The following is an 18,118-nucleotide window of genomic DNA, read 5'->3' as shown; positions in this document are numbered from 1 at the left end:
CTGGGTCGGGAGGGGAATTGCTCAAATCCAGGGACTGTCACGTGGGAGGGGACGGAGCGTGCCCCCCCACCCAGGGGTAGGGGAAACCACCTGAGATGTATGCACATTTTATTTATTGTTTTGAGACAAAATCTCGCTGTGTCGCCCAGGCTGGAGTGCAGCGGTGCAGTCTTGGCTCACTGCAGCCTCGTCCTCCCAGGCTCAAGTGATCCTCGGCTGGGACTACAGGCGTGCACCACCACACCTGGCTAATCTTTGTATTTTTTGTAGACACAAGGTCTCACCATGTTGCCCGGATGGTCTCAAACTCCTGGACTCAAGCGATCTACCTCCCTCGGCCTCACAAAGTGTTCACATTTGTAATATCGTGATTTCATGTCTGGAGAATCAGCAACCAACCAGCCAACCATGTTGCTTTTATAAGACAGACCCAAGCAAGCAAAGCTCGGCCGCCATCTTGGCTCTGGTACTACCCAGAGACGCTGCGATTCTTAGCTTGGGGCATGGAGGCGTGGTGTGGGGGAGTCTATTTGCCATTTTTGTTTGTCAGCAGAGGGCATGGGTTCTCAAAGGTTGCAAAATGGTGCTGCAGGTCAGGAAGGTTATTTTGGGTGCCTGTGGGGGAGGGGAAACGAGGTCCCATGACTGTTTTGAGGGTAGAGGTTGCGGCAGGGGCCTGTGGGCCTTACTTGGTGAGAAGGTAGGTCTAGCCGGCTCCATCCAGTATTTGAGACATTTGAAATGTGCCAGCATTTAAAAACCAAGATCACACACACCCGTCCGGATTTGGAGTTTCTCTTGAAAACTCGCCAGTCGGGGCCATCCAAGCCTGCACTGACCCCTGGTGAAGCTGTGCAGGGGCCGCCCCTCTCCCTTTTGCCACAGTCCTCTCCACTCCCTTTCGCCTCTCCCTGGCCTGCTGCACTCACTGATAGGAAATCCTGACCCCAGACTCGGAGCAGCTTTCCCATGGTTCGGTTTTTGCTTCCGCGAAAGAGCCAAAGGTCTTGGCCAGAGAGCCAGCTGTTTGTACCTCTATTCCACGCTTCCAAGGCCGAGAGACAGACCTTCAAGAACTTACGTGGATTCTGATTCTCTAACGAAGCCCCCATGGAACCCTGTGCTGTTGAGACATCAATGTGCAAAACTCTACGTGTCCCTGCTGGGCTGTCCAGCCAGTCTGGACTCTTGTAAATTTGAGATTTAATTAAAGGAAACAAACCAAATAGAACTACGGAACAAAAATTTTTTTTTTTTTTTTTTTTTTGAGACGGAGTCTCTTTCTGTCGCCCAGGCTGGAGTGCAGTGGTGCAATCTTGGCTCACTGCAAGCTCCACCTCCCGGGTTCACACCATTCTCCTGCCTCAGCTTCCCAAGTAGCTGGGACTACGGGTGCCCGCCACCACGCCTGGCTAATTTTTTTATATTTTTAGTAGAAACGGGGTTTCACTGTGTTTGCCAGGATGGTCTTGATCTCCTGACCTCGTGATCCACCCGCCTCGGCCTCCCAAAGTGCTGGGATTACAGGTGTGAAGTGAGCCACTGCGCCTGGCTGGAACAATTTAAATAAAAGCACACACCAGCCTGGGCACAGTGGCTCATACCAGTAAACATAGGGCTTTGAGAGGCCGAGGCAGGAGGATCACTTGAGCCAAGGAGTTCAAGACCAGCCTGGGCAACATAGCAAGACCCTATCTCTAAAAAAAATATAAGACTGAGTGTGGTGGCTCATGCCTGTAATCCCAGCACTTTGGGAGGCTGAGGCAGGCGGATCACCTGAGGTCAGGAGTTCAAGACCAGCCTGGCCAACATGGTGAAACCCCGTCTCTACTAAAAAGTACAAAAATTAGCCAGGCGTGGTGGCAGGTGCCTGTAATCCCACCTACTTGGGAGGCTGAGGCAGGAGAATCACTTGAACGTGGGAGGCAGAGGTTCAGTGAGCTGAGATCGTGCCACTGCATTCCAGCCTGGGCAACAGTGTGAGACTTGGTCTCAGAAACAGAATAAAAAAAATAAAAATTATAGCCAGTCAGGGTGGCATGCACCTGTGGTCCCAGCTATCTGGGAGGATGGCTTAGACCCAGGAGGTTGAGGCTGCAGTGAGCCGAGATCACACCACTGCACTCCAGCCTGGGTGATGGAGCAAGATTCTGTCTCAAAAACAAACAAAACAAAAAAAAGCACACACATGCACATGTGGGCTCAGAGGGGAAGCTCCTTTGTATCCTGAGATTGTCTGACGTGTGCTGGTGCATCAGGCCACCCAGGCATCATCCTTGATGCCCAGAGCCACGGATCTGGAAGCTATGGGTGATTCCCAGCTGACCATGGCAGAGTCCCTCACCCTTGGCCAGGGTACGGGCGGTGGGCACCATTTCCCATGGCCTTTTCTGCACAGGAGGCTCTGGCAACCCTGTCGTGCTTATCTTCTGGACCCTGTGGAGCCCCAGAGTCGAGAGCTGGAAAGGCTCCTGGCCCCGGCGGGGTCCCCAGACCTCAGAGCACTGCCATTCTTGGTCTAGGGGCCCTTCCTGCTGACGTGTGCAGCTGTTAGGCCTTTCCTCACGTGGTAGCATCAAGTGTGTAGTGGGAAGGCTGGCTGGTTTTTTTTTGAGACAGGGTGTCGCTCTGTAACCCAGGCTGGACTGCAGTGGTACGATCTTGGCTCACTGTTGCCTTGGACTCCTGGGTTCAAGCGATTCTCCTGTCTCAGGCTCCTGAGTAGCTGGGATTACAGGTGTGTGCCACCACGCCTGGCTACTTTTAAAATAATTAATTTTTTTTGTAGAGATGGGGGTCTTGCTATGTTGCCTAAGCTGGTCTTGAACTCCTAGTGTCAAGTGATTCTCCTGCCTTAGCCTCTCAAAGTGCTGGAATTTATAGGCGTAAACCATCACATCTGGCTTGTTTTTGTTTTTTAGTCACTGTGTTGCAACCCAGCTTCAAAAAACTAAGGGAGGCTGGCCACAGTGGCTCATGCCTCTAATCCCAGCACTTTGGAAGGCCGAGGCAGGTGTGGATCTCTTGAGCCCAGTTTGAAACCAGCCTGAGCAACACGGCAAAACCCCGTATCTATCAAAAAAAGACAAAAATTAGCCGGGCATGGTGGCGCATGCTTGTAGTCCCAGCTACTTGGAAGGCTGAGGTGGGAGGATCACTTGAGCCCAGGAGATGGAGGTTGCAGTGAGCCGTGATCATGCCACTGCACTCCAGCCTGGGTAACGGGAAGACTCTGTCTTAAAAGAAAAAAAAAAAGGCCGGGCGCGATGGCTCATGCCTGTAATCCCAGCACTTTGGGAGGCCGAGGCGGATGGTCACCTGAGGTCAGGAGTTCAAGACCAGCCTGGCCAACATGGTGAAACCCCGTCTCAACTAAAAATACAAAAAAATTAGCTGAGCGTGGTGGCAGGTGCCTGTAATCCCAGGTACTTCAGAAGGCTGAGGCAGGAGAATCACTTGAACCTGGGAGGCAGACATTGCAGTGAGCCGAGATGGTGCCATTGCACTCCAGCCTGGGTGACAAGATTGAAACTCTGTCTTAAAAAAAAAAAAAAAAAAAAACCACTAAGGGAAAGCAACGCCCACAGGCTGCGGAGAACAGGTCAGCCTTGGAACATCCTCCTGGGTTGGGGCCTCTGGCAGCCACAGGAACCTGAGTGTGCAGCATATGGGGGGCCCAGGGACAGCGAGCGCCAAAGGGGGAAAGAGGCAAGTTCACATACAGCCACCTTGGGATCCAGCGCTTTGATGCCCGCAGAGAAGTCCCACCCAAAGACACCGCCCACCTGCCCTCGATGGGGCAGCGTCAGCCGCGTCTGAGCCCCTGACGCACAATGGCCAGCCAGGAGGGCCCAGGCTGTGGGGTTGCTTTTTAACGTTCTTATTTATTTAAATATGAAAAAACATTTAATCTCTTCCCAGTTCATCTGAAAGGAGGTCCGTCCCCTGGGTAAACATAGGAAAGCAGTTCTGCAGGTTGGGGGGGGGAGCATGGCTGCTTTCCCCAGCGTGGCCCCCGTGTTCCCCACCCTCTTTGTGCCCCGGATCTGCGATCCTGAGTCCAGAAGAGCTCAGCAGGAAGTGGGGACTGGGAAGCTGTTGGGAGCCAGGAGGTCCCTGGGCCCTCTGTTCTCTGCCCCAGGGCTTCAGCCACCCTGCGAGTCCCTCCAGACAAGGCAACGTCAGCCCAGGCAGAAAACTTAAGAGTCCCTCCTAGAAAACCAGTGATGTGTGCTGGCCTTTTCAGGGCCACAGGCCCCTTCAGCTTCACCAGAGATGAGAAGGTGCTGCCCGCAACAGGGCTGCTGGTCACAGCTCAGTGCGTGATGCCTTGGCCACAATCACCAGCTTGGATAGCTCGGCCTTGAAAGCCCCGGGCCTGTGAGCCACTACAAGAAAGAAACACATGGTTGCGCCCTCAACGTTGAAAATTCTCAGAAGTCCTGAGGATTTGGGGTGGGGTCCACGGTGGGGGCTGAGCAGGGAAGGGGAGCAGTGTCCAAAGCAGACTCCCATGTGAAAAGGCCCCAGGCTCTGAAAGTCTTACAGGTGATAGACAGGAAAATGGTGGTGTGGAGGGTGAGGCTGGTGGGGCTAACATAGATGGCAGGCAGTGGGAAGCCACAGAAAGACCTGAGGTGGGAAGAACCCTGGTCATTTGTGCCATGTTGTTGAGAAGAGATGCAGAAAGCGGCCAGAAGCAGCCCAGGAAGGAGATGATCCCGGCCTGAACAGGATGCAGGGTGGGTCAGGCTGCAAGACCTCCTGCTCAGTGGGTGAACCTGTCTGAGGCCCACATGACACTTCTCCAGCAGGGTCAGAACTCTGGCTTCCACTGCTACACCCAAGTCTCCTGGCCCTTCCTGCTCTGTCCACTCTCTCGCCTCCCACCCTTGCCCCAGCTTGGCGCCTCTGATTCCTCTTTCTGCTTAGCAATGGCCCCATGCAGCTGAACATGGCTTGAGGACACCGGCACTTCTCAGGCAACCAAAGAAGGACCCTGATGTTTCCCAGTGACGCCTGCAGCTTCCCCTCGGCAAGCCACGCTCCCAACTTCAAAGCCCTAATGGCTTCTACTTTATTTCATTTATTTATTTTATTTTATTTATTTTTTTTGAGATGAGAGTCTTCCTCTGTTGCCCAGGCTGGAGTGCAGTGGTACGGTCTTGACTCACTGCAACCTCCGGCTCCCGAGTTCAAGCGATTCTCCTGTCTCCACCTTCTGACTAGCTGGGATTACAAGCATGTGCCAACATATCCGGCTAATTTTGGTATTTTTAGTAGAGACGGGGTTTCACCATGTTGGCTAGGCTGGTCTGGAACTCCTGGCCTCCCAAAGTGCTGGGATTACAGGTGTTAGCCACTACGCCCAGCCCTGTTTATTGTTTTTGAGACAGAGTCTTACTCTGATGCCCAGGCTGGAGTCCAGTGGTGCGATCATAGCTCAATGCAGCCTCAACCTCCTGGGCTCAAGTAATCTGCCCACTTCAGTCTCTCAGAGTGCTGGAATGACAGGCGTGAGCCACCACGCCCAGCCTAATTTTACAAAAATTTTTGTAGAGACAGGGTCTTGCTATGTTGCCCAAGCTGGTCTTGATCTCCTGGGCTCAAACGATCCCTCACCTTAGCCTCCTGAGCAGCTGGGATAACAGGCATGAGCCACCGCGCCCAGCTAAGATAAAGTTGTAGTGGCACACAGCCATACCCGTTCATGGACATACTGTCTGCATCAGCTTTGTGCCACAATGGCGCAGCTCAGACAGAACCTACAGTGCCACAAAGCTGAAGATATTGATGAGGTGGCCTTTACAGAACCAGTTTGTGGATGCCTGGTCTACAGTCTCCAGGGACCCCTATGGCCGACCCCCGTCTCCAAACCGCCCCAGATTGCCTGCCCTTGGATGGGGGTGTCGTCACCTCTACCCCATTCCCATCTTTCCATACCTGCTGTTTTGGTCACTTCATATTCCTCAGTTTTCAGGGGGACGTCGCTTTCCCTTTCAAATGCGGCTTTAGACTGAAAGAGAACGAGTGGAAACTTCAGCAGGGCCATTCAACGCTCATCACTAGAACGATTCCGTTTGCTTTCCAGAGAAGCACATACTAAAGCTTTGTACTTTTACTAAAGAGGGAGAGGAGATTTTTTGTTTTTGAGCCACGACCTCACTCTATGTCCAGGCCGGAATGCAGCGGTGCAATCGTAGCTCACTGCAGCCTCAAAGTCCTGGACTCAAGTGGTCCTCCTGCCTTGACCTCCTGAGTAGCTGGGACTACTGGTTCACACCAACACGCCTGGCCATTTTTTAAACTTTTGGTAGATATAGGGTGTTGCTATGTTGCCTAGGCTGGTATCAAATTCCTGGCCTCAAGCAATCCTCCTGCCTCAGCCTCCCAAAGTGCTGGGATTACTGGCGTGAGCCACCGCACCTGGCCTGGAGAAGTCTTTTCTGGCATATACGAGAGAAGCCAGCAGCAGCAGGTTACCAACCTCCCCGTGCCCCGGCGCCTCCTGGTCTGGGGGCGTCTGTGTGCCAGGTTCCTCCAAATTACATACCCTACCTCTGCAGGATTCGCTGTCCCCTCGCCTCCCTGTCCCCATGGAGTCCTCTCACAGCTGCCCCAGTGCATAGAAACCACACTCAGAGCCCGCCCTACCCCAAGATACTCACGTAGGCCATGGCGTACTCGATCTCAGCGCCTCGCACCTCCGCCTTGAACTGTGTGAAGTACAGATAGGACTTCCCCTGGGGCCTGCAGAGGAAGGGGGGCGAGGGGGTCAGGCCAGGCCTGCTGGGTCTGGGTCTGTGCGCCCTGGAAGTAGCCCCACCAGGTACCTGGGCTGGGGTCAGCAGGTCTCGTGCCTGCTTCTCCACACGGACGCCATTCCCGAGCACTGCTGACTGGGAAGGGCGGATGGAGCCCACTCAACATCAGACCCTCTTTCTTTTGTGTCAGAATGTTTTGGGTTTTTTTTGGAGACACAGCCTCACTCTGCTACCCAGGCTGGATTGCAACAGCACAATCTCACTCACTGCAGCCTCTGCCTCCTGGGTTTCAGTGATTCTCCTGCCTCAGCCTCCCTTGTAGCTGGGATTACAGGCACCTGCGACCACACCTGACTCATTTTGGTATTTTTAGTAGAAACGGGGTTTCACCATGTTGGTCAGGCTGGCCTGAACCCCTGACCTCAAGTGATCTGCCCGCCTCAGCCTCTCAGAGGGCTGGGATTAGAGGCGTGAGCCACCGTGCTTGGCCCCTTTGTGCCAGAATGTTCTTCCAGCTCATTCACAGACATGCCTCTCTCCCCTGTGGGCTGGGAGCTGCTCTGGAACAGGACCCATGTCCATTCACTGCACATGGCTTCTCGGGTGCCGACAGCAATCCAGGTACTGCGATGGGGGCTAGGGCTGGGCAATGAGAGGCCAGTAAAGGCTTCCCAGAGGGCGTTGACTAGGAAGTACAGGAGTTAACTAGGAAGTGGGGAGGAGCATCTGCCCAGGTCTCTAGGAGGCTGCTAACGGCGTCTAAGGAACTAGAGTGGCAGAAGGTGCCGGAAGGGGACAGCAGGGGATGATGGTGTCTCTGGTGTGAAGAGAGTGAGACGGGGATGGAGGAGCAGCAGGGGGGCCATTTCTGTGGAAGCCCTGGCTGGGGTTCTACGTGCGTGGGTGGGGCGGGGGTATCCAGGGAGCCCCTAGATTCTTCCTTAAGCCCTAGCACTGCCAACAGGCCTGGTCAGGGAGGGTCCAGTCACTGTCTGAGATGGGGAGGCCTGGGGTGGCAGGTCTCCGGGGCTGAGCATGACCCTGGGGAGCTTTTGTGGGGGTTGGACAAGAGGATTCAGGCTCAAGGTGAGCCCAGCCACCATCCCAACTGCTCCAGGCCTGTACCTGCCCAGATGCCTTCTGGGGAGCCGGCACTCAGGGGTCCGTGTGGGGCGGTGGCCTGCATAGACAATGGCGACCGTGGGCTTCCCCGTGACTACAGGGTGACCTCTGCAGGGTCTCTCTGGGCTGATGGGGTCTGTCTCCTCTCAATGACCCTGCTGATGCCTCCTGGGGCCTTGGCCTGCCCGTGACGCGGCCAGTCCCATGGAGTGGGTGAGAATCTCCCCAGAAACGACTGGGTGAACACCTGCTGTTTGTAAAGCACCCTGCAGGGGATGGCGGGACAACGCCCACACGAGGCAGCAAATCACACCCTGTCCTTCAATTAAACGTCGCCATTCCCTGATCTCCATCTCTCATTTGTCAACGTGCTTTAACCTGACCACAGCGGTGGAACTACAGCTTGGACTTCTCTCTCCAAAGTGTCTGCACAAAATAAGTGCTCAAGAAATACCCACCGTTTGGGCTGAGATATTCTGGGCCAAGGATCAGGGAAGAAGGGACAAGATTTCTGAAGCCCCTGACCTCCTCCCCACTAGGGGCCTGACGGCTTCCTTCCCTTCATGTCCTTTCCCAGATCAAGCTGGGATTTAGGCAGTGGAGTTACGAGAATGAGTGGGACAAGTGGAGCCGGATAAGCCCATAGACCATGAGCCTGACTGAGGATGGCGGCAGGGGCTGAACCAGGCGGTGCCTGGGGAGACTTGGGGAGGGGCTGCGGACCCAGACGCGTGTGTTTGGGCAGGTGGAAGAGAGGGCACAGCTTTTGTGTGATTCCCAGATGTCTGCACCCCAAGAAGGCTACGAGTCATCAGGCTGGTCCTTCAGAGAACATGCTGGTAAAGACATGCCTGAGGGGAAATAGGAGGTCATGCTGGGGTCCCTGCAGGTGCCAGCTGGGGTCCCTTCTGGTGGGACACACTCCCCGGGAGATGGCATCATCCAAACCTCCATGGCCATTACCCCACAGACTCCCACACCTGTCACTGGCTTAGCTCGTCCCCAGCCCAGACCGACACCAGCCCAGACCGGCACCAGTTCCACCAGGACTCTGCCCAGCAACTCCCTCCTCCTCCCACCCCAGCTGGCTGATTCCACAGCCTCCAATCTGTGCCCTCTCCACCCACCCTGTCCTCATTCTACAGCTTCCAATCTACCCTCCCCACCCACCCCATCCTCATTCTACACAGCCTCCAATCTGTGCCCACTCCACCCACCCCATCCTCATTCTACACACAGCCTCCAATCTGTGCCCTCCCCACCCACCCCATCCTCATTCTACACAGCCTCCAATCTGTGCCCACTCCACCCACCCCATCCTCATTCTACACAGCCTCCAATCTGTGCCCTCCCCACCCACCCCATCCTCATTCTACACAGCTCCAATCTGTGCCCACTCCACCCACCCCATCCTCATTCTACACAGCCTCCAATCTGTGCCCTCTCCACCCACCCCATCTTCATTCTACACAGCCTCCAATCTGTGCCCTCCCCACCCACCCCGTCCTCATTCTACACAGCCTCAATCTGTGCCCTCCCCACCCACCCCATCCTCATTCTACACAGCCTCCAATCCCCTCTCCACCCACCCCATCCTCATTCTACACAGCCTCCAATCTGTGCCCTCCCCCCCACCCCATCCTCATTCTACACAGCCTCCAATCCCCTCTCCACCCACCCCATCCATCCTCATTCTACACAGGCTTCAATCTGTGCCCACTTCACCCACCCTGTCCTCATTCTACACAGCCTCCAATCTATGCCCTCTTCACCCACCCCATCCTCATTCTACACAGCCTCCAATCCCCTCCCCACCCACCCCATCCTCATTCTACACAGCCTCCAATCTGTGCCCTCTCCACCCACCCCATCTTCATTCTACACAGCCTCCAATCTGTGCCCTCCCCACCCACCCCATCCTCATTCTACACAGCCTCCAATCCCCTCTCCACCCACCCCATCCTCATTCTACACAGCCTCCAATCTGTGCCCTCCCCACCCACCCCATCCTCATTCTACACAGCCTCCAATCCCCTCTCCACCCACCCCATCCATCCTCATTCTACACAGGCTTCAATCTGTGCCCACTTCACCCACCCTGTCCTCATTCTACACAGCCTCCAATCTGTGCCCTCTTCACCCACCCCATCCTCATTCTACACAGCCTCCAATCCCCTCTCTACCCACCCCATCCTCATTCTATACAGCCTCCAATCTGTGCCCTCTCCACCCACCCCATCCTCATTCTGCACAGGCTTCAATCTGGGCCTTCCCCCACCCCCGACTCCATCCTCATCAGTGCCTGGAGGGGCTTCCTGCCTCAGTCTGCCTCCTTCAGTCAGAGGGATATGAGCTCCACAGGTTCCTGCAGGGAGCCCTATAGAATAGGACTCAGCCAGGAAAAGAAACGAGGCTGACACAGGCCTCAGCACGAACAAGCCTTGAGGATGTAACACTCAGTGAGAGAAACCAGACACTAAAGGCCACACAGGGAGGGTCTGACCCCATTTCTATGCAACGTCCAGGACAGACCCATCCACAGAGACAGGAGGGGGATGCGTGGCTGCCATGTGCTGGGAAGGGGAATGACTCTGATGGGAACAGTTTATTTTCAGGGGATGAAAATGTTCTGGATGCAGAGGTCTGGCTGCACACCTCTGAGAAAGTACTACATGCAGCTGAATTGTGAGCTTAAAATGCTGTGTTTTATGGAATTTTATCTCAATTTTTAAACATTGCCCAAAAGGGCCAGGCATGGTGGCACACGCCTGTAATCCCAGCTACTCAGGAGGCTGAGGGAGGAGAATCGCTTGAACCCAAGAGGTGGAGGTTGCAGTGAGCCAAGATCGCACCACTGCACTCTAGCCTGGGCAACAGATGGAGACTCCATCTCAAAAAAAAAAAAAAAGAAAGAAAAATTGCCAAAAAGCCCTTTGGTGAGTTCGTGTCACCCTCAGGGCCTTCCTAGGCCCTGGCCGACGCTCCATACCCTCTGAGCTACTTCTCCTTTTCCTGGGACGTTGCCCAGCACCAACTACCCCAGTCTCCCCCAGACCTTCTCAGCCTCTGCATCAGTGCACTTCCTTGGGGAGCAGTCGCGCCCCAGCGACCCCGCCACCCGCCACCTGCATGTGCATGAGTCCCCCGGCTGGCCTGTCTCCCCTCCAGGGTGCAGCCCCCATGTGTCTGTGGCCGTCCCTATCCTCTCTTGTTCCCTGCCTCCTGCAGCAGCTCCCGGGGCCAGTGGGCAGGCCCACGACAGCCGGAAATGCCATCCCCACCCCGAGTCTCACCTCCAGATGGTGCAGGTGAAGTGCTGGTGGTCTTCGCTAGTCCCCAGACTCATCTGCCATTGCTGGGGAGAGAACACAGCATGGGTCAGCGCCAGACACACAGGTGCTCTCGCAGAGTTCCAGGTGTGCCTCTGATTCTACAGTCAGGCCACCTCTTCTGTACCTCCCAATTCAGGGGCTGGCCACTAAATCCCCTGCCCCGCCCTCCTGGTGGTCTGGGGTTTGCTGTCCATCTGTGATCAGGGAGCCTGCCTGCACCACATCCTTCCCATAAAAGTGGTGCCTCAAAGAAGAACCACCCCAAAGCGGCTCCCAAGGACGGGGAGATAAGAACAACATTTTTTTGTTTCTGAGACGGAGTCTCCCTCTGTGGCTTGGGCTGGGGTGCAGTGGCACGATCTCGCTTCACTGCAACCTCCACCTCCTGGGCTCAAGCAGTTCTCCCACCTCAGTCTCCCAAGTAGCTGGGACCACACCCAGCTAATTTCTGTGTTTTGCAGAATCAGTGTCTTGCCAATATTGCCCAGACTAGTCTCAACCTCCTGGCCTCAAGCAATCCTCCTACCTTGGCCTCCCAAAGTGGTGAGATTACAGATATAAGTCACCACGCCAGGCCTAAGAACAACTCTTAAACATATAACAATATGTCCAATATCATTTATGGAAAAAAAAAAAAAACGAAACGCAAGCTGAACTACAGTGAGATACCTTTTTCTCCTAGGGCAGAAGCCCCACTGTCTGCTAATACACCATATGGGTGTGAAAACCAAGGCTATCCCGGGTTGTAGGTGGAGCTGCAACAGACACAAGCAAAAGAGAAAATGCGGGCCGGGCACGGTGGCTCACACCTGTAATCCCAGCACTCTGGGAGGCCGAGGTGGGAGGATCACTTGAACCCAGGAGTTCAAGACCAGCCTGGGCAACATAGTAAGATCCCCCATCTCTAAAATGACTAGCATCTTGCAGGATGTGACCACTGGGGAACCTGGTTGAAGGGTACTTGGATCTCTCTGTAGGATTTCTTACAAGTGAATATATATCTACCAAGATCTCAAAACATAATAGTTTTACTTTTTTTTTTTTTTTGAGACGGAGTCTCGCTCTGTCACCCAGGCTGGAGTGCAGTGGCGCGATCTCGGCTCACCACAACCTCTGCCTTGCGGGTTCAAGCGATTCTCCTGCCTCAGCCTCCTGAGTAGCTGGGATTACAGGCGTGAGCCACCACGCCCTGCTAACTTTTGTATTTTTAGTAGAGATGCGGTTTCACCATGTTAGCTAGGCTGGTCTCGAACTGCCGACCTCAGGTGATCCACCCGCCTCGGCCTCTCAAAGTGCTGGGATTACAGGCGTGAGCCACCGCATCTGGCCCAGTTTTACTTGTAAGAAAACAGACCCAGGAATCCCACTTCTGGGCGGTTTCCCCACAGATGTAATCGTACTTGTACAATGAACCCCTGGCCAAGGTTATTCACAGACTGGGTTGGAAGTGACCCTCAATCCATTAGTATGGGGCTGTCAATTAATTCCACATGTCCATGCAATTGAAGCTCTTTACATAGGATACAGAAAAATCTCTAGGAGGCTGGGCGCCGGTGGCTCACGCCTGTAATCCTAGCACTTTGGGAGGCCGAGGCAGGCCAATCATTTGAGGTCAGCAGTTCAAGATCAGTCTGGCCAACATGGTGAAACCCGTCTCAAGGTGTTCACCGGGCTAGGCTCTCATTGGTAGCTCAAGGTCCTCTTCCAAGCTTTTGTGGTTGTGGCAGGTTTCAGTTCTTCCCGGTTGTGGCACCGAAGTCTTCATTTCCTTGCTGCCAGCCAGAGGCTGTTCTCAGCTCCTAGAGGCTGCCTGTATTCCCTGCCCTGCAGTTCCCTCAAAGGCAGCAGTGGCATATGTGTCTATGTGCTTCAAATCACCCTTTTTTTATTTTGAGACAGAGTCTACCTCTGTTGCCCAGGCTGGAGTACAGTGGCACAATCCTGACTCACTGCAACCCCCACCTCCTGGATTCAAGTGATTCTCCTTCCTCAGCCTCCCAAGTAGCTGGGATGACAGGCATGTGTCACCATGCCTAGCTAATTTTTGTATTTTTGGTAGAGATGGGGTTTTACCATGTTGGCCAGGCTGGTCTTGAACTCCTGACCCCTGGTGATCTGCCCCTCTTCGGCCTCCCAAAGTGCTGGGATTACAGGGATGTGCCACCATGCCTGGCTAATTTTTGTAGTTTTACTAGAGACGGGGTTTCATCATGTTGGCCAGGCTGGTCTCGAGCTCCTGACTTCAGGTGATTCGCCAGCCTTGGCCTCCCAAAGTGCTGGGATTATAAGCATAAGCCACTGTGCCCGGCCCAAATCATTCTTACTGGCTCTTCTGCCACCAGCTGGAGAAAACAGCCAGCAAGGGGGCCGGGCGCGGTGGCTCAAGCCTGTAATCCCAGCACTTTGGGAGGCCGAGACGGGCGGATCACGAGGTCAGGAGATCGAGACCATCCTGGCTAACACGGTGAAACCCCGTCTCTACTAAAAAAATACAAAAAATCAGCCGGGCGAGATGGCGGGCACCTGTAGTCCCAGCTACTCGGGAGGCTGAGGCGAGAGAATGGCGTAAACCCGGGAGGCGGAGCTTGCAGTGAGCTGAGATCCGGCCACTGCACTCCAGCCTGGGCGACAGAGCGAGACTCCGTCTCAACAAAAAAAAAAAAAAAAAGAAAACAGCCAGCAAGGAAACAGGGACCTTGGTCCTCGAACCACAAGTAACTAAATTCTGTCAACTAAGAGCCTGAAGGAGAGGATTCTTCTCCCAGCCCAGAGACTCTTTTTTTTTTTTCTTGAGACAGGGTCTTGCTCTCTTGCCCAGTAGCACAATCACGGCTCACTACAGCCCCGACCTCCTGGGCTCAAGTGATCCTCCCACCTCAGTCTCCCAAGTAGCTGGAACCACAGATGCACGCCACCACATTCAGCTAATTTTTAAATTTTCTGTTAATTTCATGCTCCTAGAGACGGGGCATGAGCCACCATGCCTTGCCTGTGATACTTTTATTTCTTATTTATTTTTTGAGAGAGTCTCACTCTGTTGCCCAGGCTGGAGTGCAGTGGCACAATCTTGGCTCACTGCAACCTCTGCCTCCTGGGTTCAAGTGATTCTCCTGCCTCAGCCTCCTGAGTGGCTGGGACTACAGGCGTGTGCCACCACACCCAGCTAATTTTTGTATTTTTAGTAGAGATGGGGTTTTGCCATGTTGGCCAGGCTGGTCTCAAACTCTGACCTCAGGTGATGTGCCCGCCTCAGCCTCCCAAAATGCTGGGATTACAGGCGTGAGGTATCATGCCCGACCTGTGACACCTCGAGTTTGGTTTTATGAAGCACACAGCTGAGCTGACCCAGACTTCTGACCTACCAAGCTATGAGATAATAAATGGGTGCTCTGTTTTAAGCTCCTAAGCTGTGATAACTTGTTACATTGCATATAAAATACAACACCCCAACAGATGCTCATGGGGATGGCAGACTCCCATCTTCCACCCCTCCTTTTGTCCAGACATTTGCTTGCTCTGTGGAATAATGACAGCAGAATCTGTCATCACTGTTTAATGCCAATACTCTCCCTTTTTATTGGTTTAGGAAGAATCATTCAATGAGTGTAAGGTGATGTATGTGAGACCCAACCCTGTTGTCTCCTACAGAACATCTCCATACAACAACGGATACTGTCACAGTAAGCTAGAAGGAATTTTGAACAACTCACCTCATTGGTCCCTCCTTGAGAGGCATATGTGAACATACACATATATTTGTCCTAGAGAATGAAAGAAAAGAAAGGTCTGGTAGAAGGAAATTTTTATTTTAAAAGACGGAGTCTTGCTGTCACCTAAGCTGGAGTGCAGGGGCGCAATCACAGCTCAGTGCAGCCTCGAACTCCCAGGTTTGAGCGATCCTCCTGCCTCAGCCTCTCAAGTAACTGAAACAATAGGTGTGCAACCACCATACCCAACTAATTTTCCTTTCAGTTTTTTTTTTTTTTTTTTTTTTTTGAGGCAGTCTTGTTCTGTCACCCAGGCTGAAGTGGGATGATCTCAGTTCACTGCAACCTCTGCCTCCCGGGTTCAAGCGATTCTCCTGCCTCAGCCTCCCTTGTAGCTGGGATTTACAGGCGCCTGCCACCACGCTTGGCTAATTTTTCGTATTTTTGTAGAGATGGGTTTTGCCATGGGACCTGGGGACCCTGGACAAGTGAAAACTTTTCTGAGCCTCTATTTTCTCTGTGTCTCTTTTTTAGCCGAAGCATTTTCTCATCTGTATCTTGGGCCTAATATACAAAGGACTTGACATCACACCTAGCTATAAGGAAGTAGTCAGCAAAACGGCCTGGCACAGTGGTTCACACCTATAATCCCAGCACTTTGGGAGGCCAAGGCAGGCAGACGCCTTGAGATCAGAAGTTCGAGACCAGCCTGGCCAACATGGTAGAACTCCATCACTACTTACACAAAAATTGGCCGGGCACGGTGGCTCATGCCTGTAATCCCATCACTTTGGAAGGCCGAGACGGGAGGATCACCTGTGGTCAGGAGTTCAAGACCAGCTAGCTAACATGGTGAAACTCCCTCTCTACTAAAAATACAAAAATTAGCTAGGCGTGGTGGTGCATGCCTGTAATCCCAGCTACTCGGGAGGCTGAGGCAGGAGAATCACTTGAACTCAGGAGGCGGAGGCTGCAATGAGCCAAGATCGCGCCACTGCACTCCAGCGTGGGCGACAGAGTGAGACTCCATCTCAAAAAACAACAACAAAAATTATCCGGGTGTGGTGGCACGGGCCTGTAATCCCAGCTATTGGGGAGGCTGAGGCAGAACTGCTTGAACCCAGAAGGCAGAGGTTGCAGTGAGCCGAGATCCCACCACTGCACAGAAGTCTGTAAAAATGAAGTAGTCAAAAAACAGTAACGATACCATTACTACAAGCGGGGAAAGGGAGGCTGAGAGGGGAAGAGACTTTGCTGACAAGCTGAGTACAGAGCTGAGGACCTGGCCTCACACCCTCGGTGAGGGGGGATCTTGTGCAACGGAAGGAAGGGGAACTTCCTCCCTCGTCGGAGCTGCAGCGACTGACTTCCTTCAGGCCCAGGAGGGCAGATGCCCCTTAGCCTCCTGCCGCTCCCATCACTGCCCCCTCCCCACCTCTGCGTCTGGAGGGCAGGGCTGCCTGGACACTCTAGGCAGGTGACAGGTGATCACGCCCCCTCAACGCCGCTAGCGCCCACAAGGCACCGCTCCTTGTTCAGTCCTGCCCCAGTGCTGACCCCGGTCTCAATGTGCCGCGCTCACCAACCAGCGTCCAACCCTAACAAACCGCACTCCTTCCTCAGTACCCACTTCCGCAGTCCGCGCCCCTTCCTCAGGCCACGCCCCCAGTGCTCCGCGCCCCCTCCCCCGGCCTGCCAGCACTCGAAATACCCGGGACGGCGGTGGCACGTACCCCTGGGCCCACGTTATGGGAGAAGGAGTGCACGACGCCGCCAGGCCGCACGTCAAAAGCCACCGTCGTAGGCTCGGACACCGCCTCCGCCGGGCTCAGCGCCACGGCCCCTAGGAGCAGCGCAGCCCACAATCTCGCGCCTACGCCGTTCCACCCTCCGCTGGGCGCCGCCATGTTGGACAAGGGTCCTCAGGGCAAGGGCGGGCGGACGGGGCGCGGCGAGGGACACGTGGGGCGTCCGCTGGAGGCCACGTCGCCGTCGGCTGTACACGTGACCCGGCGCTCCCCGCCTTCTCCACCGCCCGGGGCCGCCATCTTGGGGGCGGGACTTTGCCGAGGGGGCGGCCTCGCCCTAGGGACCCTGCGTAACCGGGCGATCATTGGAGGGTCCTTCAGGTCGTAATGGAGTTCGTTTCGGGGGCTCAGGATCCCTCACCAGCCGCGTGGCTGACTGCAGCTCTTTCAGTTAGGAAATGTACAGGGAGTGAGGGAAATCGAAGGTCACCATTATGCGAACTTCTCATAATCGTTGCAGCCAACGTGTGTGCATCGATATTCAGAATTAGCGGGGGGAAAGTAGGATGAGAAGCAGGATACTTGCTTTTGTTTCCCTCTTGTTGCCCAGGCTGGAGTGCAGTGGCGCGATCTCGGCTCACTTGCAACTTCCGCCTCCCGGGTTCAAGTGATTCTCCTGCCTCAGCCTCCCGAGTAGCTGGGACTACAGGTGTGCACCACCACGTCCGGCTAATTTTTGTATTTTTGGTAGAGACAGGTTTTCACCATTTTGGCCAGGCTGGTCTCGAGTTCCTGACCTCAAGTGATCCGCCTGCCGTAGCCTCCCAAAGTGCTGGGATTACAGGTGTCAGCCATCAAGCCCAACCAGCCTGTGTATTTGTTAATAGGATTATGTGGGTGTTCACTTCCTGGCTTTGATAAACTGGCTTGTCCTAGGGTTACAGACGATGTTCACATTGGGGGGAGTTGGATGAAGCATATTAGGAAACCCTATAGTTTCTGCAGGTTGTTTGGGAGGCTAAAATTATTTCAAAATAAAAAGTTAAAAAGAAAATAATCCCTACCTCAAGGAGTTGTTGGGAGGATTAAGTGAGGGAATGAAGTTCCCACACCAGGACGAACGAACTAAGAATTATATATTCTAGCTATTGCTATCATTAGATCTCAAGTTCTGGGAAGTCAGTCATTTGGGAACTGAGAGGGAAGTCATTCTTTGATTACAAACGCCTTAACATTTTAAAAAAACACCAGTGGCCAGGTCTGGAGGGTCAAGAATTAAACTGGTGTTTCCAGTTCTTCCCAACTGGCAAAAAAAAAAAAAAACAGAATCCAGAGAGGACCGGGCGCGGTGGCTCAAGCCTGTAATCCCAGCACTTTGGGAGGCCGAGACGGGCGGATCACGAGGTCAGGAGATCGAGACCATCCTGGCTAACATGGTGAAACCC

General features: G+C 54.0%; 1 protein-coding gene across 2 annotated transcripts; it reads right to left on the bottom strand.

Moving 5' to 3' along the window:
• Window positions 1-3,864: 3,864 nt before the first annotated feature.
• MYDGF (myeloid derived growth factor) lies at window positions 3,865-16,931 on the bottom strand. 2 transcript variants are annotated; one of them, XM_033195852.1, is made up of 6 exons: window positions 16,659-16,931; window positions 14,929-14,979; window positions 11,180-11,241; window positions 6,669-6,750; window positions 5,944-6,016; window positions 3,865-4,388 (listed from the first exon to the last, which is right to left on the bottom strand). In XM_033195852.1, exons 1-6 carry the CDS (start codon window positions 16,830-16,832, stop codon window positions 4,309-4,311), a joined length of 522 nt encoding a protein of 173 aa, XP_033051743.1. In that variant the 5' UTR covers window positions 16,833-16,931; the 3' UTR covers window positions 3,865-4,308. The 2 variants fall into 2 exon arrangements, with proteins under 2 accessions (XP_033051743.1, XP_033051744.1); XM_033195853.1 differs by lacking the exons at window positions 3,865-4,388; window positions 5,944-6,016; window positions 6,669-6,750 and adding an exon at window positions 7,905-8,061 and having other exon boundaries at window positions 16,659-16,880.
• Window positions 16,932-18,118: the final 1,187 nt, after the last annotated feature.

The sequence above is a fragment of the Trachypithecus francoisi genome, unplaced genomic scaffold (assembly GCF_009764315.1).
Source record: "Trachypithecus francoisi isolate TF-2019V2 unplaced genomic scaffold, Tfra_2.0 Lachesis_group5, whole genome shotgun sequence".
Taxonomy (NCBI): domain Eukaryota; kingdom Metazoa; phylum Chordata; class Mammalia; order Primates; family Cercopithecidae; genus Trachypithecus; species Trachypithecus francoisi.
This window is presented reverse-complemented; position numbering and strand designations above follow the sequence as displayed.

Excerpts from the sequence above, each read along its gene's own strand:
- MYDGF (XM_033195852.1), bottom strand. The coding sequence starts at position 16,832 with ATGGCGGCGCCCAGCGGAGGGTGGAACGGCGTAGGCGCGAGATTGTGG. Across the intron at positions 6,017-6,668 it reads TCGAGTACGCCATGGCCTAC|TCTAAAGCCGCATTTGAAAG; the intron begins GTGAGTATCTTG and ends GTTCTCTTTCAG. Across the intron at positions 4,389-5,943 it reads TGAAGTGACCAAAACAGCAG|TGGCTCACAGGCCCGGGGCT; the intron begins GTATGGAAAGAT and ends TCTTTCTTGTAG.